This window comes from Oenanthe melanoleuca, chromosome 2, assembly GCF_029582105.1.
Source record: "Oenanthe melanoleuca isolate GR-GAL-2019-014 chromosome 2, OMel1.0, whole genome shotgun sequence".
Lineage (NCBI taxonomy): Eukaryota > Metazoa > Chordata > Aves > Passeriformes > Muscicapidae > Oenanthe > Oenanthe melanoleuca.
In genome coordinates, this window is record NC_079335.1 from 20,316,042 (window position 1) to 20,342,748 (window position 26,707).

General features: G+C 41.1%; 1 protein-coding gene across 1 annotated transcript; it reads right to left on the reverse strand.

Moving 5' to 3' along the window:
• Positions 1 to 1,191: 1,191 nt before the first annotated feature.
• AZIN1 (antizyme inhibitor 1) lies at positions 1,192 to 26,416 on the reverse strand. The gene is made up of 12 exons (XM_056484175.1): positions 26,045 to 26,416; positions 20,354 to 20,491; positions 13,418 to 13,615; positions 11,193 to 11,366; positions 10,761 to 10,933; positions 7,148 to 7,282; positions 5,572 to 5,653; positions 4,667 to 4,741; positions 3,475 to 3,640; positions 2,844 to 2,962; positions 2,465 to 2,679; positions 1,192 to 1,863 (listed from the first exon to the last, which is right to left on the reverse strand). Exons 3-12 carry the CDS (start codon positions 13,517 to 13,519, stop codon positions 1,752 to 1,754), a joined length of 1,353 nt encoding a protein of 450 aa, XP_056340150.1. The 5' UTR covers positions 13,520 to 13,615; positions 20,354 to 20,491; positions 26,045 to 26,416; the 3' UTR covers positions 1,192 to 1,751.
• Positions 26,417 to 26,707: the final 291 nt, after the last annotated feature.

The following is a 26,707-nucleotide window of genomic DNA, read 5'->3' on the forward strand; positions in this document are numbered from 1 at the left end:
AGAATCCTGTGGGATTATCTGTAGTTGCCTTTAGTAAAAACCACACAGCAGTGTCTTGTCTAGAAAGACTTCAACAAGTAAACTGAAGAGCTTATCACTGCTTGACATGGGTCACCTAGTAACTTCAGGTTAAAAAACCCAAAAAAAACCAAGAAAACCAAACCAAAGCACAGGTTTCCCCCTATCATTTACTCCCTTTCCACTTCCACATTTAATTACAGTAATAAGTATTTCTTAGACTGTATTTCCAAAGCATAAGTCATTTTGGTATCTCCTAACTGGCCTGTAAAACTGTTCTGACAAATCCAAACTGAGATTTACTTTCAAGTAACAGTTCATTAAGTTGCATAAAATCTTTGCTTTACAGAGTCAGAAAATAAAACTTCCTACCAGCTGGCACTCATGTAAAATACATTTGCAGCCAAAAGGTATAAATTTTACCTCAATCTAAAGGGTTTAAAAAGTCCCTTTTGTCTGTAGGAACCAGACCTCAGTGCATCATTTCAAAACCCTAAAACCCCCTTTCTCCTCCTTCCCCCAGTTTTCAGGTAGGGAAATTTAAAGTGAGGAAGTAAGCAAAGGAGCTTGAAGAAATCATGAGGCTGCAGTAACACAATAAGGAAATTCTCTGACCAGTTCAAGCAGTTCATTACTCAATGCACATGTACTTGCAGAAGTCTGATTTACCTTTACATTATGGATACAGCTAAATTAAGTCCAGTGTAAGAGAGCATTTGAGGTTTCTGTAGTCTTGTGCAGCTCTACCCTAGAGTCAGCACTATAAGAACTAGCTGAAGTTAAGTCTTTTAAAATAAACACTATTAAAATAAAAAAAAGTCAAATGTTCTGTGACAACATGCAGAATTGGACTAACCCATGCTGCCTCAGGGCACTGCATGCATATGAGCTGAAACAACCTCTCCATGCACACCCATGCCTAGTGCAGGTTAGCTGGTCGGTGTGAAGAACTGAATCTAAGGTCATGCTCTAAAAACACACCACAAATTGCCTTTTAGCCTTCCAGGAACTTACATGACTTTCACTTCATACAGATCAATCTTAAATTTTTTACTGTTTAACACACAGCTGAACCAACAGGCTTGAGAAAAGAAAGCTTCTCAAATCAATTACATATACATCTATTTTTATAGCTATCTGCCTAGTTCCTCCCAAAGTTAGCCTGAAAAACAGTAAAATCTACACAAAGTTTTATTGCAATCATACAAGGGATACATCACGGGTCAAATACAACAAATACTATGATGCAATTTTACATTTATTAAACTACAGTTCAAAGCACAAATTTACACATTCTAAATACACTAAAACATCTAATGAAGTCACACTGGTCTCCCACTGACATTTGATATATCTGGGCGAAAGACAATAACTTTACAAGACTTTTCTAACAGGAATCCTTAGTATAAAAACTGTGTACTTGTATGTAAACTGTTGAAGAACCCAAGTGATGGGTTTCCATCTCCACTAAGTCATCCATTTTGTTGCATATTTAACGCTCAGGGGTTGAATGAACTTGATTTTAAATTTGGACACCATTATCTAACCCTCCCACCCCCCACTGAATTGCAGCTGTAGCTTGTTTTGCCTGGTCCCCATTACTATTACTATTTTTTCAAGTTTTGAAGAGAATGAATTGAATTCAAGATTGTTCCATTTCTTCCATATTGGAATGTTGACCAGACAAACTACAGACTTGCAACTGCAGGTCTAAATGAAGCGTTAAAGCCTGTTTAAGCTGCAGTGGAAAAGCGTTCTTCCGGGCTCAGCTGAATGCACGAAGGCACAAAGAAGAAGTTCTTCATCAATGTGTCTGAAGCAATTCCAGCATCTTGCATCTCATCCCTGCAGCAGAAAAGGTCAAGAGGTGTAACAGCATGTTTTCAGGTTCAATTTCCCTTCAGAAGCCAGCACAGCATTTGAAGCCAGCTGCCCCTGCATGGCTTGGCCCCCAGCCTGGCAGAAGGGAGCCCAGCTGTGCCAGTGCCTGGCACACACACAAACGCTGTGCCCCTGGAGAGTGGCAGCAATGGGTTACCACACTCTCCATCACCACACCAGCATGGCTGCCCTTCCTGCCTGTGGTGGTGCCAAGACTGCACACAAGCTGCAGTTACTTGTATTAGGAAAGCTCAGAGGTTGATACTAAACAGCCTTTGTTAACCCAGTAAAGAGTTTACATCTGCCACTGAACTCACAGGTGAGATCAGCCAGGTATTTTGCTTTCCTTTGTCACCCCTAAAGCAAAGAAGGCATTTTATTACAGACCTCAATTTAGTCTCAGCAGCCAGACAGAAGAGACCAGAACAAAAAACAAATCCACAAACCAAAAAGGCACATTCTTGCACTCAGCATCTTCTAATATTTGCCACTGAATATAATTTATAAGTGTACACTCCTGAAGGAAGCAAAAGCAACCTTGCCACTATTAAGATAATTCTCTTACCAGTCACTGAAAGACATCATGTAGTAAATCAGTGGCCTCTGATAGTCGTTAAAGGCAGACTGTTCACCCAAGGTACCAGAACCCATATTGTCAAAGATCAGCCAATCTCCAACGCTCAACTCAGGAAGAAGACAGTTTTCCACAATTTGATCAAGCTCATCACAGGATGGACCCCAAAGGCTGCTTGCAAACAGAGGCTCATCTTCCTTGTATTTCTATATGGAAATGATTGAGGCAATTCAGGCTTCAGTTTATTGAATAAGAATTTTCAAATATACACATTAGTTCAATAAATAAGATGCAATTATATATGTATTAAGTGCTAAATATATATTCAATGGACAAGGGTAGAAAGGACTCTCAAAAATATAGGACTCACCTTGTGAACCTCTGGGATAGTATTCAGTTTCTCAGACAATTTACTTGCAAAAGAACCATAAACACCATCATTTATGTAATATGTAAATACCGGTTCATCATCATTCCTGGTTTGCTCCACTGGAAGTAAAAAAAGAAGTTGTCTTGCATGCATGTTTTGTCATAAGTAGTCCTTTTGCAATCTAACTTAAGTCAGTTGCTTTCTCCTGACAAGGGGGCTCCATATATACTGGAATGGGAGAATTACAAGCAGAGTAATCTATGAGACCAGATTATAAATTAAGTTATAACATTAAGGGAGGCTTAAGAAAATTAATACTCTCAGTAATAACCGCTGCTAAGAATATAAATCCAGAGAAGTAGCTTGCTCTCTGACGTTATTTTTTTATGTGCTAATACAGAACCTTCTAACACCATCTGTGACACACCCAATACAGGCTTAACCTAGTAAAGATACAAGAAGTGCCACATAAAAGTAACAGTGAGATAACACATATAACATATGGTCAGAACCCAAAAGCTACAGTGCAAGAACTAGGGGATGCACAAATATAGAAACAAAGCCTAGTCTATCCCAACAAATAGTGGGCAATTACCTGAACTGAGTCATAACACAAAAATCCAACCCTTACCTCCAGAAGGAAGAAGTTTATCATACTCAACAGTCTTCTTTGCAATGACATTCACTGCCAGTGTAAATGCAGATGAAACATAATAACATCCAGGCTCTGCAATCACATTAACACCAGATTCCTTAGGAAAGTAGACATCCAACAATGGCCTGATGACATGATTAACCTAGAAAATTGAAGTCAGAGGTAAGACAAATAAACTGAGCTTATGGATGTATCACACAGTCAGCAACAGGTTCTAGTCAGAACACACAATGCTTACTCTGATCCTCCACTCTCTGAGAAACGCCTTTACCAGAGGTCCACAATTTATTAAAAAAAAAAAGGCAAAAAAACTGGTCATCCTGCTAAACACTGAAGATGGAGAACCATGAGTCTGAGTACTACACAGTCTTCACAACCAAAGTTGAAGCTGTGGTATACTCAAGACTGTACCAGTAAATTTCAATGCCCATGTAGCACAACAGAATGCAAAATTACACATGAACCCACAAGAACAGGCAAAGGGCCTTTTTGTGATCAGTTCTGATAAGTGTCATATTAGAAACTTAATTATTTAATGTTAAGTTCATATCTTAAGACATATTTGAAGAACAACACATTTCAGACAAGCAACAGAACCTTAAGAATTGAGAGAAAAGCCCTGATTGCTGTTATTAACTCCTCACTACATAACTTTGTTCTGAATTCATGGAATCTCTGTTTAAGACAATCTAAGTCTAAACTGGGTATCCTGTTTTACATACTACTTCATACCAAAGATGGCATTCAGGCCAAATCAGAGGCAGCCAAATCAAGACCTGGAGCTTTCAGTTCTAAAGCAAAGTACCAGAATTTTTCATCCAGTACTAACAGGGTTTATGATCCAAAGCATGCAAGAGTCACCAGCTGGACAATAGCAATCAAAAAAACCCTTTAATTACTACTGCTAGGGTTACTTCAGATAGTAATTTAATCTCTAACACACTTAAATTCACCCAGGATGAGCAGGATTAAAAAAAAAAATGATCACCTCCAAAAACTGGTTACACTATCCATGATCAAGAATACAAACAAACTCAACTACTGGGATCTTGAGTTACAGTCTAACATGGAACTTAATGTTTCAGCTATCAATTCAAGCTGCAGTTTGAAGGTTAAACACTTCAATTTCTTCAAAAGTAAGAGTTTCAATTTCCAACACATTGCATACCTCTTCCAGCTGAAGTTCTGAACCTGTGAAGCCTCCACCAATATCCAACATGTTCATCTTAAAGCCAAATTCTTCCTAAAATACATAGGCAGAAGGTAAGTACATGAGCAACTGTAAATGCAAAAATATTTTTGCTCCTGTGGTTGTTTTCCGTGTATTTATATTTAAAGATTCTGAAATATTTAGCTGAGTATATCTAATGAAGGACTAAGGGCATAGTACAGCTCCATTAAATGTAGTAGCAAAGCCCTGGGCTGTCAATATAAGCTGGTTACATAATTCTCTGCTAGTACCACAGCAATACCAATTCCCATATCTTGTGGCTTTTGTTATATTCAGATAGTACTTGCTGAACAGGCAGTGCATTCTGACAAAAATACAGTTTTAGGATTTCACAAATTTTCTGTTAAGACCACTACAATGAATTTGCACAAAGATCAGCAAGGTCATCAGTTTTATTGCCCCCACATGTTACCAGCCACAGCTAAGGCACTGCAGTAATAAAAGAGTAAAAACACTTGCAGTCTTCTCTGGTTAGTTTACAAACATCTCATACCACAACAGATGCCAGCATACAATTGTTCAATTTCAATGTAAGCTAAAAGCATCAGTTGTGTATTCATAGGACTGATATTTGAACATCAAAAAGCCTTGACTCAAAGTGGGAAAATAATTTAAACTGCATGCAAAAGGCTACTGCCTGTCAGTGGGACAGTATTCACTACCATAATTAGGACAAAGTTGGTTTTACCTCTACCACACATCATAAAGGATTATTTAGTCCCTTATTAGAAGTTCCATCTCCAGTGATTTATTTTGGAAAGAATGTAGTTGGTTTGTTAGTATGATTGGACTAGAATGGATCTTCTACTACAGCAATTGCACATGTTGATAGATCTACTTACAGCCATGTCAAACACACACCGAGCATCAGATATGGCATGAATGTACGTTTGCAGATCCTGGCAAGAGCCTGAAACATGAAATCTGAAAGAAATAAAAACACAGTAAATCACTGAACCATGCAGCTTTCAGACCAAGCAAGTTGTTTCACCATATGAAATAGCAATAGAAGCAATTCATTCCCAAGTATCTCAAAACAAGTTTAAATGATAATTTCAGCAACTGTGCAAAGAATAAGCTCAGATCAACACTGCCTTCTATTTTATTGGATTTGTACTTGAGAATTGTCTTCCTGTTAATTTTAAGAATGTCCCACAATATTCTCATCTTTAAGAAACAATAGATTTACTGAATGTTTCAGTCTTTAGTATCAAAGTAGCTAGAAGTTGTTCTTCAGTAGTTGCCAAAGCTGGAGAGAAGTACTGATGCCTATCACAAGCTCCTGAATCCCCTCTTGTTCCTTGTTCACAAGATTCAAGTACTGCCATACGCAGTTAGTCACTGAGGTGCTAAAACAAATACCAGCATTCCCATGTGCCTCCTCAAGAGGAATATGGTCTAATGGCTCTAGACAGAGCATACACACATGAACCAGGGTTCTCTACTCCAAGTATACTCCTTTGAGGAATGCCATTTTGAGGCTAAGGTCATTTTGCAAACCTACTTGCATGAATCCTCATGTGGTTTTTAAAATTATTCAAATAAAGATTATGCACAAGAGCCATATGATTTTTACAGAAGTTGGTTAAGACACTACACAAAGAGGAACTATTTTTTAGTAGTATCTAGTTCTTAAAGAAATTTGTTGTTTATGCTTTAACATCCATTTCAAACAGATACACAACATTTATGGTTTAAGTCATCAAAATCAGGCTGAACATTTTTTTATTGTCTTGATGACCCATTTATTTGTTAGGTTGCTTTCCTAAAACAGTCATGAGCATGTGATAGATTTGTAGCTGAGGGTAGACAGCAGATTTGTGAATGCATTTTTCTCTCAAATAGTAAAATACCCATCAAGCTTCCAATTAAAACATCACTGATCATTCGTACAAAATTGGAACTCTAGGATTCATTCCTGCCACCTGCAAGTCAAAAACTTATCTGAGTATTTTGCCTTGATATGATTAAGGAGTGACATACAACCTTAATTCTTACAAAATCTGACCCCATATTCATCTTGTTCAAACTATCAAACCTGTTTCACACTATTCCAGCACTTCTGTTATGATCTTTATTGCTGGAAAAATACAAATCAAGCTACCACAGAAGTTCAAGAGTACAGCCAGAGAATAGGGGAGGTTACAAGCTTCAGTTTTCATTTTTTGACAGAAGGATTTATGTTACTTCATTTTACTCTGTTTTGATGTTGCAATGCAATAGTTACTTTGTTTCATACTAGTTTGTGCTTGCAAGCAAAAGCTCATGATTCTAAATTTATGTGATATTGTTGGTCTGTTTTTTTTTTTTTAAACCCTGTAAAATAGTGTCATTGTGGAAAAATTCTTTTCCATATTACATCTTAAGTACATCCTACAAATATCTGCTCAGCCAACAGAGGACAATGAAGTTACTCACTTGACACCAACTATTTGGACTCCCAGCTCCTTAGCACATTCCATGAGATGCCTACAGTTCTTCAGGGTGGTGCCAAACTTCATATTCATCTCCTCACCAGCAGTAATGTCTTCTGTGGCAATGTGCAGTAAGAGCCTAAGAGAAGGGGAAGATGATTGGGGCAGTTGGTTTACATCATCAGCACATGTGAAGCCTGAAGACTGTCAGAAGTGTGTTGATTATGTAGTCAATACTCCAGCTCCATCGATGGATGAATCAAGGCAACCTAATAATAACAATCCTGTACAGAGAAAAAACTAGCAATTAGGGGCTAAAACATGGAGCCAACAAGGACAAGGGATTTCAAAATGCAGCAACTAAGACTCTTGTAGCAGCAAGAGTGTTGAGTGCTGTAATAAAAAATAATGTTACCTTCTAATAAAGCATAGTTCCTCATAAAATCAGTAAGACTAATATGGTTTTTCCCATCACTGCCCTCCTCCCTAGCCCAGAGGCTCCCCTTCAGTCAGACAAGTATCAGATTTAGTTAAACTCAGGATCTAGAGAACACCAGGCTGAAAGCTCACCCTGGCCATACCACATAAGCTCCCCTTCTGGCTGAGCACACGGACTCAGGATGAGGGGATAGGGTGGTCAGTCCATTCCCTCCCCTCCTCCAGGACAATGTAGAGCAGAGAGGCATCAGGTACCATCTCTTACATTCTTATGCAGTGGGACATCTTCCTCTCTCTGGGCAAAGCCTCATTTTGGGTAGTTCTGGCAAATTGCAGTGCCAATGCTGACCTCTCTCAATGTTTAAATAACACGTGAGGGGCAAAGGCATGGTCACATCCAAACCTCCAGAGACATACCCCCAAATTCAAACTGCTGTCCACTGAGAAAGTCATCCTCCCACAAGATCAATTAATTAGTCATGCAGTAAACTAAACAGACGGGGTGTCCTGACATACAGGCAGACTGAACAGAGCACATTGCAATTAACCAGGAGGGGGAGTGTAAATGAGTGGAAGAAACTCTGCACCCAGAGTGAAACAGCTCTTTACAAGACAGGCAACAAACAGAACTCAGCCTAGCCACTACAGTTGGCCTAACATCTACCATGACTTCTACAAGTATTTTCTAAGTGTTTCATGGTGTGTTTAAAATACATTTTGTAAAGAGCAAAAAGTCCTAAGTTCTCACACAGACTGCCCTTCAATCCTTGTTAATTTATATCATTTCCTCTTGAGACAAGCATCTCATTTCCTCCTCCTCCACTAGCAGAGAAAATTCCGTTCAAAAAAATCTGCAATCAGACAGTATTTTGTGAAGCATTTGGAAAATTGTGCTAGCTGTAGCAAAAAATTGTTACAAGTCAAACTCTAAAATGTAACAGAAAAATTCAAATCCATATTATGATTTGTAACCTCATGTTAAGACTAGTCAAAACCCCTCCTTAAAGACATCCAATGTTAAATTTTTTGACAAATTGTTATAGCAGCATTTTAAGTGAATCAAGATATTTTTCAAGCAAAACCCATTAAATCTGACTTCTAGAAATCTAGCAGGATTCTTCCTCCTGGGTTTCAGTCAGTCAGAGCAGGGCTAGAGGGTGATGTGTGTGTTTAGAGCTTGGTTTTATTTTTAATTGTTAAGGAAGCATTGATACTTACAACACCCTTGCCTCTACCTAAATTCTTAGGACACCAAGAAGCTCAGCAGTTAAAACTTTACCTGGAAAAATCTTAAAGATATAATATAGAAAAGCAACCTCTAAGTACTCCTTCCTGACATTTCTCATCTTAAAAGGAAAAAAAAACAAAACAAAAACTGCAATCATTTGAGTTGGTAAGTCTTCCAAAGGCAGAAGCATCAGCTATAAAAAGAGACACTTCCCCCCATCACTGAGTTTAGAGCAAAGTTACACAAATTTTCAGAAAATGAGAAGAATCACATTTTCCTAAATATGATTTCCCCCACCAAAACATGCTGGCCTCATCTATGCAAACAACCCACCTCTAGCAAACACAGATAGGAAAAACAAGGCTATGTAGTGGCTTTGACTTTTTATAATTATGCCAAGGAAAATAAAAAAGCCTGTCACTTGAGTACCAACATTAGAATGTCCTGAATAAGGTAATTGTAATAAAATGAGGGGGAAAAACATCTATCCAGTAGAGAGAGAGCATACATCTAAAAACTTTAGACATCAAATTGCAGTTTTTGTAGAAATTGAGTTTTGTGCCCTTGGTAAACAAACTTTTGCAAATATTAGACAATGGGATCCATGGAAAGAAGAGTTTATATGGTTTCTCTCATTCATGATAGTTCTTCATCCTATTCTCTGATTTACAATTTCTCTGGCCCAAGAAAAATCTGCATTATAACTTCACTTGCTGTGGATGTTATCACAGACAAGATCTTCTTAAAGAGATTTAGAATCATGGAAATAAACATAAAAACTAACAAAACTAAAGCCACCAGTGAATAACGGGTAAAACACTAATGATTGAACAGTCAGCTTTAGAATTGCCAAGGTTTTCAAACCACTAAGTATACCAGGGCCAGCAGTTTCAGAAAAGTTTATTTATCATACATAACATTTTTGAACAGAAATTTCTCTCCAGGATGCAAAGCACAGACTTCCATGAAGATGAAGTGTCATCAGCAGCAACAGCAATATTAAATCTTGTAGTCTTGAACAAACAAAAAAACCCTCAAATAAATACAGCCACCATACCCCTAACAAAACATCCAAAACAAAAAAAAAACTAGTTTTGGGGAAAACAATACTTGAATAATGACTGTTCAGAACCAAGGAATTTGCACAGGATGTCAGGAATCCAGTTCTTCCAATGACATTTATGGAAAACTATACCTTTAATCACTGCAAAGCACTGTAACATTCACTTAGGTTTGACTTTGTATTTCTTAAAGGCCCAAAGCTAAAGCATTCATATGTGAAGGATGTGATGCTAAATTACATAAGTGCCTATCAGTCCAAGAGACCATTATATATCAGCAGCAATAAAATTGCCGTATTTAACAGCCCTTCTTTCTTAAAGCCTTATCAGCTTTGATTACTTTTCTACAGAAAGCAGTTGAGCTAATACCAAAGTGACTGAAAATAAAACTGCAGTCAAATTTCTCACTGTTTTAAACACATGGAAATACCTGTAGGTGTATTTAACAGACCTGTAGTGTACCCAAACCCCAGATGGGATCCAATGCACAGGTCATTCACTGGTAGCTCAGCCCTGACTTCAGCCAGAGCCACTAATATCCAAACAGAACTCCCTAAAAGATAACACTAAAGCCAAAACAGAGCAGGAGGAAGATGTATTTGCAGATGATGAAATGCCAGACTTCTAAATTTTAATCACTGAGACCTTTACATGAAGATTGCCCTTAAAAAAAAATTCACTTTCTCCCAAACCAATGGCCATTGTATTAGGAAGCCAAAACTCAGTAGAAAAAGATGCAAAGAAGCTACTTCCAAAGGAGATTGAAGAAGAACAGATACAAGTGATTTGTACTAAAGAAGCCATGTACTTTGCTTGCAACTCAAGCCACCCAGAATACAGGCAAATTAAGTTTCCCTCACATTAAAAGCAAAACCAGAATTGACACTTACTTGGCATTTGGATGGTTACGTGAAATTTTCTTCAGCTCAATATCATTGTCACAAGTCATGATGTTTATCCCAGCTTTTGCAGCATACTTGATCTGAGAGGCTTGCTTGCATGGATTTGTGTATATGATGTTTTCAGGAGAAATGCCCAGGTCTTGTACCAATGCCATTTCAGACTGAAAAACAGGAGCACACCAGAGTTTGACAAAGCACACTGCACCATCTTTCCTGAATTTTTATTAGATGTGCTCTACTACCCCAGTAAAGAGAAAACTATCTACTCATTCTGGGACAGAAGTACAGATTTTCAATAGCCAGTTATAAACAAGTTTACAGTTCAAATTTTATTTGTAATCATGGCGCTTAACACCAAACTGATGAATTTAAACCAGCAGACATGAAAGAAAATCAGGCACACAGGCAAGAAAAACTTACTTTGCTGGAACATGCAAAACCAACACCAAGAGTTCCCAGAATTTCGAGTACACCTGGAGTAGAATTGCATTTTACAGGATAAAATGGCTTTATTGGTGCCATCACGTTCTGCCATTGTATGTTATTCCTTACAAGCTTCCCAAGATCACCAACATAAAATGCCTTTTTTCCAGTCTGCAAAAGGAAGAATAGGAAAATAAAATGTCTGTAATTGTAGGTTTGCTGTCAAAACAAACAGCCCAAAGTCCTAAAGAACTATGTACCTTTTTTTACCCTGCTCTTAACTTTTAGATTTGACCTTGAACAATGTTTTTCTGTTCACCTAGCAATTTGAACTAGTTTTAAAATAATTAAAGGGAATACCTACCACTTCAGAGACATTATGAATGCTATTGACAATATTCTGAGATTCCTGAATAAAAGAGTCCACTGAAATGCCAAATGTTGATTTCATCAAAAAGTACAGATTAAGCTACACATTTCTTTCAACTTTTTATTTTCAGAAGTCTGCAGCTATTTATAGGAAGAAAATCCACTGGGATGAAAGCTTCCACAGTCTCATAAGATAAATGTAATTTATATCTTATTATACAAGGAATAAAATCTGATGTACTAATATTGTTTTAACATCCAGCTAGTAGCTTGTTTTACTGAAAATTTGCCTGATAGTATTTTAGTTCAGGAAGTCAGGTTTGAGACTGTTCTCCACATCTTGTGAAGAATGAAGTGCAAAAGGAATTTTAAGAACTAGACTCCATGTTAAAGGTGACAGAACCAAGTACAAAATTTTTAAGAAAATGCACAGACTTTTCTGGAACTCTTAAGTTCCCTCTGGATATCTGTTACACCATAGTCTCTCTCAATATCAGGTTATGATGTGGGTGTAGTGGATCAAAATGCAAACAGATCATTCCAGATTTGTTCATAATGTGCACTCAGTAAAACTACTGTAAGTGAATGATCTATTGCAAATCAATTAAAGACCATCACAAAATACATGATGGATCTGAATGGAGATTGTACATCAAATGTTAATTCTAGCACCTGACTTTCACAGATATGAAACTCTATATGTTGTGGCTTATTTTATACAAAGTCTTTATTTCTGTTTAAAAAACACAAAGAAATTCCATCGGGTGGAAGCATACTGACCCCCTGTACGGGTCACCAGCAGGAATGGGATCTGGAGCTTTAGATCCATGGCACAGGCCTCTACCCCTTGAGCTAAAGGAGTAAATGAAAGCAGCAGGAGGCAGCTATCCTCTGTGAGCCAGCCAGTGGTTGGAGACATGACATGTTGCCAGTAGTTTACCTATTTATTTGCTAGACAGAAAAAGAATATTAGGAATCAGGATTTGGGAGTCCTACACCTGAGTTCAGAAGGCCATGGAATTTAGCTATTTGTTGCACTATAGTTGACCACCTGCACATTAATATTAGTTCTGATAAGCCAAGGGGAAAGTGAGCAACTCACAGGTATAGCACATGAAGAATACAGGATTTGCTTAATTAACTTTTTTTAATGTTTGCTTTTTCAACAACTCTGTCTACAGAACTAAAGCTACATCTTCCTGCCTCCTCCTAAGAAATGAGTAAAGCCTTATTAAAAAAATGACTACTGTATATACAGAATTATTCAAGTTTCTTTGCAGTTGGCTGCTAAACTTCAGTAGCTTTTACACCAGTTTGTCTTGAAAGATAGCACCTCACAATGTGCTTGTACCAGAGTTTCCAGTGGGGAGAAGGGTAACAGGAAGATGTATAAACAAACCATGATGGCCCACAGAAAATTTAAACATAGCTTTAAACTGGCTCAGCATACACATTTGTCAGAACTCTGTCATATTTTCAGGGAAAGAACAACAAAAAAGGTTCTAACTGAATATATCCACTTGCACAATTTCAGGTGCTTGATCTAAACCCCACTGCTAATAAAATCTCTTGATACGATGAGATGGGAACCTGTATTTAACCACATCAGTCAGATACTTTCCTGCTAGCCACACTCAGGAAGGTAAGAGCTGATGCCCAAATTTCCCCAACAGAATTCTGCTCAAAGCAAGAAAACAGCAAAGAAGCAGAATGAGAAGAAGAAACTACTTTATAAGGTGAGTGAGGCTTAGCTGACTGTTCCTCTGTTGCTGTCTGCTCATCGGCTCTAAAATACATTGACCTAGTTCAAAGACTTAGGGAACTAAATCAAAAGATCTGGAAAGCAAACTTACATGAGTATGTTCATAAATACAGTTGTCAATAACATCTGCAAGAGTTGCTCCTTCATCCAACAGACCAATGGAGTAATTTGCATCCTCAAGAAATCCTTTCATCTCAGCCGTATTCCACAAAGCCGACAGTCATAAACCAAGAAACACAAGGGATGGGCTTCCAAGCCTTAGATCCGGGTCCTTAAATTATGCAACAAACTGCACAAAGAAAACATGTGTCAGTGGATAAAGAGACACAAAGCACACAAAGCTGCTATTTAAAAGTCAGCTTTCTACACCTGATGTCCTACAAACAGTAACACACCCCCTACAAAACCCAAAGATGTTTTTACTCTGCTCACACTACATTTGTCAGAGATATGGATAGAAGAATTCTACTGAAGCCAAGAATAAAACAGAAGCTGAGTACTTTAAATCTGATGCTAACTTCCAGAAACAACTAATGCAAGAAGAATTCCAGACTGTATGCACACAGATCTGCACTAAGTTTATGCAAACTATGAAAATACTGCAAGTGCAGCATAATTGTACAAATGCCTCAGCTCAGTTCTTCTCAAGTACAGCATCTTAAGCAATGCTACCATTCAAATGTGCAACTGGATGACTGCCTGTAACAGAACATTTTTTAATTTGTTATAGAAAACTTGTAGCTTATTGATTAAATAAGTTAGCAGTGATAGTTGTGTTAACATTCCAGTTTTTTGATGCTAATTTATAACCACTGCATTTACACGTTGTATTTATTAGATATTTATTTTTTTGCTCTGTTCATTACATTACCTTTAAATTAAAAATATCAATTGCAATAGAAGTTGATAAAAAGAAGCCAGTAGGCTAGCAGTAATTTTAAAAGTGATAATCTCAGTATGTAGAATTGCTATTAAAATAAAGTAAGAGTTAACAGTCTAACTTCATTTGCATCCTGCTTATCTTCAGATCTTCACTGCAAATTAGCTTAGTAGTTCATACACAGTGTTTTCCAAAAGACAACCTTAACACAGGCCAAACACTGAAAACACTTAAATATACAGTCTTAGAATGCAGATTGACTATTTAAACACAAGTAAAAATGAGCAGACAGGAGAAAATTACCAACAGCTGACTATGTACCTTCACTTGCTTTACTTGATGAATAGAACAATCTGCAGTTTACCTTGCATTAGAGTTGTGAGTCTTGTTTAAAAAGCATCTTATTAGCTTACATCAACATACTGACCACATTTTTGTTTCAGCTGTCATCTTTTTGACTAACACAAGATTGATCAAAACCAGACAGCTAACTAAATTCCTTCTCTAAATGAAGACCTAAGGCTTTTTAAATCTCTCAACAGAAGGTGCATAGTACTTGCAAAAAAAGTGATGGTTGTTTTCTAAAGCCACCTGCACTTAAATTTACAGAAGCAGAATTATTTTTCTAATTAAAAGTGTTTATAGAAACCACAAACATTACAGCTGAAAGCCAAAAATACTTCATTAGGACTATAAAAGTTAAGATAATCTCGGCTTCAAATCGTCACAGGGCCAAGGTATTAACTCCTATCTCATGTTTCATCCACACCTCCAAACAGTAAAAAAAAGTACACAATTTGCAACATAGGTTTGGTTAATGTTGTCAACAACATGAACAAAATTACTTTGCTGCAGTTTAATATCACCACAACTAAGCAGCAGTTGCTCCTGCTTGTCATGCCAAATAATGGGAAAGGAGCCAGCAGGGCTTTTTATATGATTTCTGCACAACTCAAACATGCCCCCAGTGTTTGTTACAAGAGGAATTTACTGCCAGGTGAACTATCTCAGTGGCAGCAAGAATATTCAGTTTTGTTCAGAAGCTGAATGATAAAGACAAGTACACTGTGTAAGAAATATTGTCTCACACCTATGTAGTGAGTCCTATGATTATTTAAGGGAATCCTGAAGATCCAAAACAATCACGGAAGAGCAAGATAATTATCACATTGATGTAAGCATTTAGTTAGTTATAAAAACAATGACAAGGTGGTAGACTACAGCAACCAGAAAAGTGTTTAGTCAGTCATATCTCAGTATAAGACTAACAGATAAAACATCTTACAAAAATACCACCACTGAACAAAAGAAGCTTGTGAACTAAGTTTGCCTTAGAATCAATCCAACCAACATGAGCACCAGAGTCATCTTCATAAAATATCCATGGTTTTCAGAGGCAGAGGACCAAAAAGATTGAGTTCTCTCCCCTCCCCACCTTGGAAAAAAAGCTGGCACTGGCATTTTACTGGACTCTTTACCACCAACTCCCCAAAGACACCACCAACAAAAAAAGTTACCTAGTAAGATAGTTTTGATGAAGATTATTTCCTAAATAATTATTTTTATAACTTAATTTTTAATTTAAATTAGAATTAAGATTATTTCCCTTGTCTCCTGCTCATTCATCAAAAAGCATCTTATGGTCAAGAGGCAGGGACTAAAAGGAATATATGCTAGTATAGATTCAATGACAAATTGCAACAAACCATAAACAAACTGATACAACCTCTCCCAGGCTGCTAAATAGTGATTGCTTTTTTTAAGCACATCCAAGCCATAGGAGCATTTCCATTTAACATAAATTATCTAGTAGGGGAAAAAAAAGCTAACATTTGTTTGACTACTGTCCAATTTCCCCTTTTTTGAATAAATTACATCTCTTCAGTCTTGATAGGAAGAATGTTCTACAAAGAAAAAACAAATTTCAAGAAGCACTGCTACAGCACCACTACAAGACAGTGGCTAGAGAAGCATTTCTTTAAGGGGTTAATCCCTTACAGTAGGATTTGGGACTCTGCTGTCACCTAATTCTGCCCTGACTAGTTCCCTCCTGAGGGGGGGGAGGAGAAGCAGTGATAAAATTTGCAGAAGGAAATCTAAAGGATGGTTTAGGACTTTTTTTTAATGTCTGTAAGATGAGTCAGAAATCATTAGAGTACAGAGTTCACTCTGTGCTGGAAATGCTGACTTGCTGCAAGTCATTATTTGACAGACTTGGTGTGGTAACACCACCCATTTTCACACCTGAAATGTTAGTCTGCACAATGCTCCAGGACATATATTTTAAGTCAAACAAAAGCTGTCAAGTGGTATGAGACTTCTACATAGGCATGTAATTGCTTTCTTTGAAGTAAGCGTTACATCCTCAGGCTCTTTACAGTTCAACACAATGACTTCCCAGATGAAGAACTCCAAGATAAAAAGCGTACATATTTAAACACTGCAATTACTGCAGACATCTGGAAAAAAAGAAAATTAAAATTCCCTGAACAGAGTCTAAGCACATGCTTGTCACATGTAAGCATCCATGACAAACAATTTTAATTTTTTTAACACTGTCCGAACTATGTATTCTTTAGCCTAAGAACTTTAAAAACCCCAAACACCTATAGGGGTTTGGGTCTTTCATTAAAAACTTCCTCTGCAAAAAAGTCTCTGCAAACAAAACAGGCTCCAAATAATGACCTCCAGCCACATCTTATTAAAGAAAAGTATTTAAAACATATAATAATTATGCTGATGCAAAAATCATGAAAGGCTAAAAATACATTCTCTCATTCCTTGCAATACTGGTTCTTCAGGGGTAACAAATAAAAGAATAAACATTTTGTCACTAGCAATTCAGTACAAAACAGGTATACCAGTGTGTGTATATATATATATATATACACTCACTATACGTTAGTCCTCTGTTTTCAGTGCAGGAAATACCTATTTATAAACTTCTAAAAAAATATTCCAAGACGCTATTTCACTAACTCACATCACTGCAATTCAGTTAGCTGAATGCAGCCACTAACCAACTGATGGAAATGCTGAAATAGGTGTTTCTTTTTGCATTGCTCAAGTTACCTCTCAGTATTAGAAATCCACTAAGGGTCATAAGTAGGGTACCTGTACAGCTTTGGTCAGCTGCATCCTACTCTATTCTCTCAGCAGCATTCCACACAGTTAAGTGAGCAGTGTAGGAAGAACAATTCTGCTGATGCAAGAAAACAGCGTAGATACTGAAAAAACAATGCCCACCCAAAACCATCTACAGGAACAATAACCTTCTTCTGCTTTCTTGAAGTTTGAATACATTATTCAGACTCAATAAGCTCCCAAAGCTTACAAAAGAATATTACCCTTCTAAGTGCACATACACTTCCGTGGTTCCAGACCAGCACTTCTCTTTTACAACAGTGCAGTCACTTCCCTATCCTATCTTCCTGCTCAGTGTTAGTATTTGGCCCCCTAAGACTCCCAACTCCCAGCCCTCCTGCACCTCAACTGCCACCAGCTCCATTTACACAGAGTCATGAAGGCTTTTAAAGTTAGCCAGTATAGACAGCTACTGCTTCCACTTGGCATAGACAGGGATTATTAATACATCAGACTTCCATTGCTAATTCCCATCATTTCTGATCAACCAGATGTGGAAATAAGTAGAAGAGATTTTAAAGGAGCAAGACTTCAGGCCATGGTTGCCAGACTGCTCAGGGAGTGAGAGCTTGAAGAGCAGACAGAACTAAACCCCAAGTCTTCCCCTGACCAGTGTAACACCAGGAAAAAGTGAGATGGAGAAAATTATAAAATGGAAGAGTTTAATGGAAATGTAAGTACACCTTCAGACAGAAGACTTTTATTTTAGCTCTACTGGAACATTAACACATAACTGGACCACAAGCATTATGAGGAACATTTGAAGGAGCTGGGGTTGTTTAGCCTGGAGAAGGCTTAGAGGTGACCTTATTGCTCTCTACAACTTCCTGAAGGGAGGCTGTAGACAGGTGGGGGTCAGTCTCTTCCATCCGAATCAGAGGACACAGTCTCAAGCTACATCAGGGAAGGTATAGGTTGGATGTTAGGAAAAAAATTTTCACTGAAAGAATAATAAAGTACTGGAATGCTCTTCCCAGAGAGGTGGTGGAATCATCATCTCTGGATGTGTTTAAGAAAAGGTTGGACATGGCACTTGGTGCTATAGTCTAGACTCTGAGTTGAGGTGTTAGGACATAGGTTGAACTCAATGATCTTAGAGGTCTCTTCCAACCTCATTATTATGAGAGTCTGTGATTCTGTAACATTAAGGTTATATTTAAAAGTTCACTTGACCTTTTTCCCATTAAATCACTTTGCAAGTTGAACAGGACTCAAAGTACCAATTAGCTCTCTAACTTACATTTTAGCTGTGTTTGAGGCAATGACCTGTGCTTCAGCTACAGATTTCCTGGCAAGCACTGCTGCTTACATCACTACATTCAATACTGAAATACTTCTATTTGTGTGCAGTATTGCTGAACATGTAATAGATCCAAACTCAAAATGAACACACATTATCTGAATATTCAATTGCAAATAAAGCAAATCCAGTTGGTATTACCATTCCTGGGCAACCTATACCTTGCATCATTTTTCACAGCACAGGAGTCTATCAGAGAAGGAAAATCTCAAAGAAGGTAGCAGAACAGCCTTTACCTCAAGAGTAACAACTTCTGCCACAGCCAGAATTCTCTTCAGAACAGTTTTAGAAATTAAGATGCATGTATAGTACCTTAAGATTTTATATTTCATTCACTCCTTTCTAACAATTCTTTTGCCTTTCCTAGCTTTTTACTACTTTACCTTATTCCTGTTCAAGTGCAAAACGTCATGCAAGAGTTCTAGCCACATACAACAGCAAACCAAAACTTAAACTGAACAGAAGAAGTAATTTTCTCAGCTATTTTGCTTATAAAAACCACACCTAAATCATAACAGTGATATCCAGAAAATTCGTAGTGTTAACAATTCACTTGAATAGAGCATTCAACTACAAAGAACCAGATACATGCAGTTAATTCAGCAAGTTTCAAACAAAACAAAAAAACCATAACCTCTGGAGATAGAGCCAGAAGTCATGATAAACCAAGCTCATCCTGTGCCTCAGCAATTGTGGTATCTTCAATGAATAAGTTTATCTACATTAAGTACCTTATTAGGAGACACACTAACACAACTAGCATTTGGAATCTTTGTGGTCTTTAAAAAGTACCTGGCTCAGTAAGATGTACTTAACCATTTGCAAGTTCTACATTAAAAAGCATTACATAAATGTATAGGTACTAAGCCAAACAAAAACGCCTTCAGCTAGACAGGAAAAAAGTAACACTGTACAAACACTGTATAAAACCAGCTTAAATGCATTTGTAATATCTAACTTAAGACTATTGTTATAAAGCCACATAAAACTGTTTTAAGTTAAAAGAACATGATAACCACACATACTTCAGAGTTTTCTGTGCTCCTTAAGATCAGCTAAGTGCATTAATTTGTTTTTCATTATCCTGGTCTTGTTTTCCTTCAATAACTATTTGCCACTTCAAAATATAAAAGCATTTATAATAGGTACACATTTTCCATCCAACATTAAATTCCACATTCTACTAGAATCCCACTACAACTATTTGTGGAAGTGGATAGTAATTAGCAAATAATGGAGACGGGCATTTGGGAAGGCACACCCTTCATGATCAGCCTTAGTTACTGTTTACAACAGCAAATTTTAACTATTTCAGTATAAACTAAGAAATTTTACAGTACTCAGCAAGTCGTGAGTTGATGTTAACAGTCATGCAGTCTAATTTATGACTTCAGAATTATCACTGAGAGACTGAAGTTACAGCATTTTACTTCAAGATTTCTGCAGCCAACACCCCTAATTCAGAAAAGTAGCTCTATTTACCAAGTTTACTGCAGAACTTCATCAGATAATTGTATTGAGAAAGGTGTTAGGCAAGTAAAATTCTTAGTCCTCCCCACCATTCTGAATGAAAGGCCCATGTAATTTTGTTAATCTATATCCAGACAGTTATCTTCCTTATAAAAAAAAAAAAACAACAAAACAATACAAGCTGGATTTTTGCAAGTGCTTATCCTCCTGCATACAGATGAAGAGAGACTTACATGGACAAGTTAGGAGATGGAACCCTACTATCATCAGCTAGGTTCCCAAGGTGGCTCAGCGTTGAAGTCGAACTGCTCTCTATAAAGCACTTCTCCTAAGCCCTCTGGATAGTTGTAAACTTGATCAGAGATTTTGCCCTGTAGGGAGAAAAATGCACACAAAAATAAATTTCATAGCCAGAACAGAATAAAAGCTTTATCACAAAACATATAACAAATGCCTTTTCAGTAGCACTTTTAAGGAGGCTTGCAACAACCCACCATGAAAGTTTATAATCACATCAAACACCCAGTTTTCAAGAGTTTATATTAACTCTGAACCAGAACAAGTCAGATGTACAAAGAACTGCTGAAATACATGAAACTGTTCGTACTTATCTTTCACAGTCTGAATGGGAATACTTTCAAAACTAATGGCAAAGAGCACTGATCTTTGCATGATCCTGCTGTAGGGCTAGTATGGCTTAAAACTGGACTACTCTCCCACAAGTGTTTTTAACCCTGTAACCACTGCATTCTTCCTCTCTCCACTTCCTTTCTATTTTAGAATTCCCTTGCCATGTTCCTTCTCCCTCTGCTGTGAATGAACACGGCATGTGGGTGAAAAAGCTATGTGGGTGAAAAATAGTGCTTTATATAGTGAAACTGAACACCACACAGACAAATCCAGAAATGAGCAAGACAGGAAAAACAAAGAAACTTATGCTTGCCTTCAGGAATGAGGAAACATTTCAGCTGGCCCTTAAAGGCTATTACACACATCACAAAGCAGCATTTTAAAGTACAAGGCTAGCTTACTCAAGGTGAATCAATCACACAAACCAGTACAATGAACATGAAAGCAGTCAAGGAAATATTTATTAGCCCTGTTAAGAAGTTATTCCTCTTAAAAGCAACAATTTTCATGGAACTAAATACAATACCAAACTGCTCAGGTCTAAACCCAACATACAACAAAGTTTTTACAAATTTGCTGTGATGTGGCATGAATGTACGAACCTATCCTTCAAATAAATCCTTGCTACTTACTTATTGTAAGTATTGTAGCATTCTACATGGGCTGACTACAAAAGCCTGACTTCTGGGAATCACCCAACACAAAAGATCATCTTCACAGCTGTATTACTTAAACTCCTGAAGTGTACTTTTCCACTTATTCTTGCTATGGGAAAACTAGCACTATAAAGAACTGCAGAACACACAGAGGCAATGCAACTTGAGGGTAACTATTTCACAGCAACTCCCACAAAGCAATCCCTGCAGCTTTACCACATAAATTAGCATTTTACTAGCATGCAACATTAAAAACCAACCTCAATGCTTCAAAACTGAGCTATTATGGAATTTTGCCAGCTAGAATTAATGTATATGTATTGTATTTAACCTTACCCTTTTCTTTCACTAAAGCAAGAAGTCAGTAACATTTAGCTCAGCATACAACAGTCTTACAAAAGGAAGGTGTCCCAGCATTTAAAATCAACTAGTAGTTACACTATTTCCTGCTGCTGTTCTTATTATACTCAAGAATTCATACAAATTTTCCAGTGATAGGAATTCAGTTATTCCTAGCCAACCAAGTTATTAAACAAGTGCTTCTAGTGCACATAACCTTCAGTGGAAAACTTAAAATGCAATGCTTCAGCCAAATGTCACCTGCAGTATTATGCCAACAAATATCCTCACATGTCCCAAAGAGGAAAGTTTACAGTGAAAGTTCCTGTGGAGCAGGAAGGAAACCTGACAATTTTCTGTAGCAACAGTCAACTTTGAGCTGTGTCAAGTTGTCTTTCAGAACTTCTTTTAAGTGAGAATTATTTATCTAAAGGATCTACACAAACATATACAAAATAGTCAGACTGCTATCTTTTGTGGAGCTTTGCCATTTCTAAACATTCAGAGGAAAATGGCACAACTTGAGCCTTTCCAATAACAATCACTTTAATCTACTTTAACCAACAGAAAGAGGGATTTTTTTGGCTGTAGAGTGCCAGAGCTGGGCTAACACTTTAAGTAGAAGAAGTAGAAGTGTATTAGATGTCTATAATACATATGGGCAAACCCAGTTTTACAAAAATTGCACATTATCAACCACAATACCTTGTTTAAGGGATTTAAAATAGGTATAAAGTATTCTTTGCTAAGCAGCAAACTTTGAGCTGTGGGAATAGTCAGCAAGATAGCTTTGCCTTTTACTATTGAAGTGACACCTATATGTATATGTTTATAATCTGTTGGTATACTCTACTAGCAGGTTCCTGAAGTTTGACTACATCTTAAGCAACAATAGTCACAACTCATCTGGGGACCCAAATGACCCCCCAGTTGCCCACAGCACATAGTTTTATCAGAACACCTGCATCAAGCCCTATAAGTGCCCAGCAGGGCTGGGCTTTTCCCAGTTCACTGGTCCCCCTCACCTCCCTATGTGTGATGCCAACAGGCCTATAAAACCAGGCATCAATTCAGTTTCTTAAAAAAAAAATTAAATCCACTGCATCTGTTTCTGAGAAGAGGCTCTTTAGTGGCTTGAGCTAAAATATCCATTAGCCAAACCCTAAAAATCTAGAATTACAATGACCTTGCACATTTACTCTGAGTGACAGACTCAGACTCAAAGGCACCAAAGTTACTCTGGTCCACATAAAATCCTAGGTATTTTTGAGTTACAGAAAGCCTCTTCCAGCTCAGGGAGAGGACAGTGTGGCAAGGGGAGAAGAGCAGGTCCTGAAGGAAGCACAGGTCCCTAAGGAGCTCTCCCATGAACCACACTGTCTTGCTCCTGTGCTACATCTACAGTATTTAGAGCTGAAATTTACCATTATACCCAAATTAGTGCACTACACGATTAAGCTTTCAGGAAGGGACAGTCTTAATTCTCTTCCAGAGCACTCCATTTCCCCTTTAATTTTGAGAGATGGAATAATTTCCAGCAGCACTGCTGCAATCACACACCTGCACCAGCCTTCCAGGGAGCAGTGGGAAGCACAAGCTGCATGTCCAGGGACAGGCTGCAGTGCTGAAAGGCAGTAATCCTGCCTCTTGCCTCCAGTAAAACTGTGCCCACAGGAGAAACATTCCCACAGCTGTTCACCACAAACAACACCTCCCCCTCCCAAAGACCCTCCCTTCTCTGAGGTTTAACAGCCTTCCCTGGAGCTCAGTGCCCAGCAGGAGGGATGGGGGAGAGCGGCCGGCTGTCTGTCTGCCGGGGGCTTGGCCTACAGGAGGCAGAGAAGGGAGCTCACCACAGCCAGAGGCACACGGGGAAGGGGCTGCCTTGTCACAGGCATCAGCCACAGCAGCATTGTTCACACGGTGACAGGAAGGAAAGAACTAGACTGGACCAGTCCAGACTGGAACAAACCCCTCCTACCATCACCATTATTCACAACCCCTAGCTCCCCCCCAGTACCACTGCCTCCCACGTTTTTCCAAGGAAGAACAGTGGGCAAAGGCAGAGTCTTCAGAGGCAAAAATCCAGCAGCTGGGGAGGGCAGAAGAAGTGGGGCAGGACTATCCTCCAACCCCTCGCACACAAGAGACCCCATTACACATCTGACTAAATGGCAGGCAGATCCACACTGTTTTACTGGACTTCACATAGTGTTTTCATACCAGGTGCTATAACCAACTGGGACTACACAATTGTGTCCTGGTTAGTCAGCAGAGGCTGCTGCAGAGGTCTGAAACACAGTGCCTCTCCTGCCTACAGGCACAAGGCAGCTGTGCAGGATTTTGTACTGCAGGAGATGCACTTCAGAAAGGCTCACTTTCTTCCCTCTTCACTGCAACCAGTAACTCCCAGCACACACAGCCATCTTCACGGGCTCATGACTGGAGAAGACCTGCAGTGCTGTGTAGTACCCAGCCATAACAGCATCCTCATCAGCCACACACGGTCCTGCACTTGCACTGTCCCACTTAGGCACACGTGAGCCCACTCGCTCACCGTGCCCTCAGCTCCCCTACCACCAGAACAGACACCTCCAGGATCTCTCACCACTGGAACTCTGCTGACCTCCTACCAAACAGGGAAAGGCACTCCAGACACCCCAACAGTAAGGTGCATGCACTTTACACACATGAATTCAGCTGGCAGCTGAGCAGGAACCAGACTCTCTTCTCCATACTTTGCAAAAGTCACTAGTAGACCAGTGGCCAAATGGACCACAATACCTCTGCTTGGCATTGGCAGCCAAGCCAAGAAGGTTGAGCTCAACCAAGAGACCTCCAAAAGGGCTGGCGGTACCAAGCCTGCTACTGCTACCCTAAGGGTCTGACCAAGAGGATAAAGGGTGCACCGATCAGATGAACGGGGAACTGCTCCTCGGCCAAGGGAGGGGGCTGCTGACGGGAGAGGAGGGCTCCTTTCCGCATGCCGGGTGACCCCACGGCCCTTCTGCGTGAAGGCAGTCCCGGAAAGCGTCATTGTGCAATTCCCTTACAACTCGTGCGTTGCTCTGACAGCCGGCGCTGCCACCCCGCTCCTCGGCCTGGCCCGTGGTCACCATGCCGAGGGGCACAGGTGAGGGGCTGCTGCTTGTGCAGGCGCAGCTCAGGTGAGGGAAAAGTGGAGCACGGCAACGGGAGCCCGGATGGATAATCACGCTCACAGAAGCACAACATGGCCCCTAAGAAGCAGGCAAGGAGACGCCGCGGCCATGCCAGCAGCACTTCTCCAGCCTGTGCCCCCGCCAGGCTGCCCAGCGCCGGGGCCTGTCACACACGGCTGCCCCGGGGGAGCCCACAGCGTGTGGGTCACACGTGGAAGGGAGCCTGCAGCCCCCGCGCCGCAGCCTGCGCTCCCAGCCCGGGAGCTGCCTCAGGGCACCGGGCAGCCCCGCTCCCTGCGGGATCCGGGCCGGGACGGCCCTCGGCTCCGCTTCCAGGCAGGGGCATCCTGCAGAGGCAGCAGCGCCCGGCGGGCGCGGGTCCGCAGCCGCGGGCACTGCCCCGGCTGTGAGGGGGAAGACACCGTACAGCCCCCCTCCGCAGGAATCCGCCATGTTAGGGCGGCCGCCGAGCCCCCGCTGTCCGCGGAACCGGCGGCCCCGCCGCCCTTTCGCGTCCCGGAGACTGCGGGAGAAGGGGACCGGCGGCAGCGCCGCAGCGTTCACGCCGGTGCCCGGCCTCTGCTCCCGCCCCGTCACCGCTCGCACGCAGCGCTGTCCGCCATGTTAGCGCGGCGGCCGTTGACCCTCCGCCCGCCGCCGCCGCCACCCTCACGGCTGCGGGGGTCCCGCCGCCCCCCGCTCGGCCCCCGCACTGCGGCCCCGCACCGCCCAGCGCAAAGGGGCAGCTCCGGTCTGACTCATGCCGCGGCTCTCCATCTGCCGCCGCCGCCGGCAGCCGGTCTCGCCCCACGCCGCCGGGGGAGAAAGGGCAGCGGGAGGAACCTGCCCCATCCCCAAACCTCCCCGGCAGTCACCGCCACGGTACTGCCCGCCGCGTGCCCCTGCGCCCTTTCCGGGCACCACCGGAGACCACTGCTCCCTGTCCCTCCCCGCACTGCCCCGAGCCCCCGGCCCCAGGCCGGGGGAAGCCCCTGTCGCTCCCGCCCCGCCGCCGGTGACCACGGACGCTCCGGCCCGGTTCGGAGCTCGGGGTGGGCGTCGCCACTGCTTCCCTCCCTCCCTGCCGCCACCTCCCCCACGGCGGCGAGAGCCCCAGGACCCCCGCTCCGGTACTCACGTGAGATAACGGCCCGAAAGATTTGGTAAATCGTCTTCTCTTTTTAGGCGGAATTTTTAAAGAGGGATGTGGGAACCTACAGCAGAAATACAGGCGGCGGCAGCGGCGCCTTCCAGGGCCATAGGCTGCGGGGGCGGCCGGCGGGGAAAGCGCAGCGCAGCGCTGGGACCAGAGGGCACAAGCGGAGAGAGACAGAGCCGGAGCGGGCCGGGGGCTGCGGCAGCGGCGGGCGGAGGCGGGAGCGTGGCCGGTGAGCTGCGAGCGAGCGGAGACACGGGGCAAGAAGAAGGGGCTGTCGCCGGCAGCGCTTTTATGGAGCGGGCAGGAGGGCGGGGCGGGACCGGGCCGGCGTCACCGCACCGGGGGCGGGACGGGCCGCCCTTCCCCGCCGCGGCGGCCGGGGCGCGCCGGGCCAGCGAGCGACGCCGGTGTCCCCGGCTGGAGTGGGGTGTCCCCGGCTGGGGTGGGGTGTCCCCGGCTGGGGTGGGGTGTGTCCCGGGCTGGAGTGTCCCCGGCGGGCCGCCCGCCCTGGCTGGCCGCCTGGCCGAGGGTGCTGCAGGAGCGATCAAGTCTTTGGTTGATTCCTGACACAAGCCAGGGCAGGGACGCCGTCAGCATCCCCCCGGGATCCCGGGCAGGTGGTTACCATACGTGTCTCCACAC

Bases quoted from the DNA above. Each gene is read 5' to 3' on its own strand.
- AZIN1 (XM_056484175.1), bottom strand. From the start codon at position 13,519: ATGAAAGGATTTCTTGAGGATGCAAATTACTCCATTGGTCTGTTGGAT. The intron at 11,367-13,417 runs GTAAGTTTGCTT...TTCCTTTTGCAG, and splicing joins GTATTTATGAACATACTCAT to ACTGGAAAAAAGGCATTTTA. The intron at 2,963-3,474 runs GTAAGGGTTGGA...TTTTACTTCCAG, and splicing joins TAAACTTCTTCCTTCTGGAG to TGGAGCAAACCAGGAATGAT.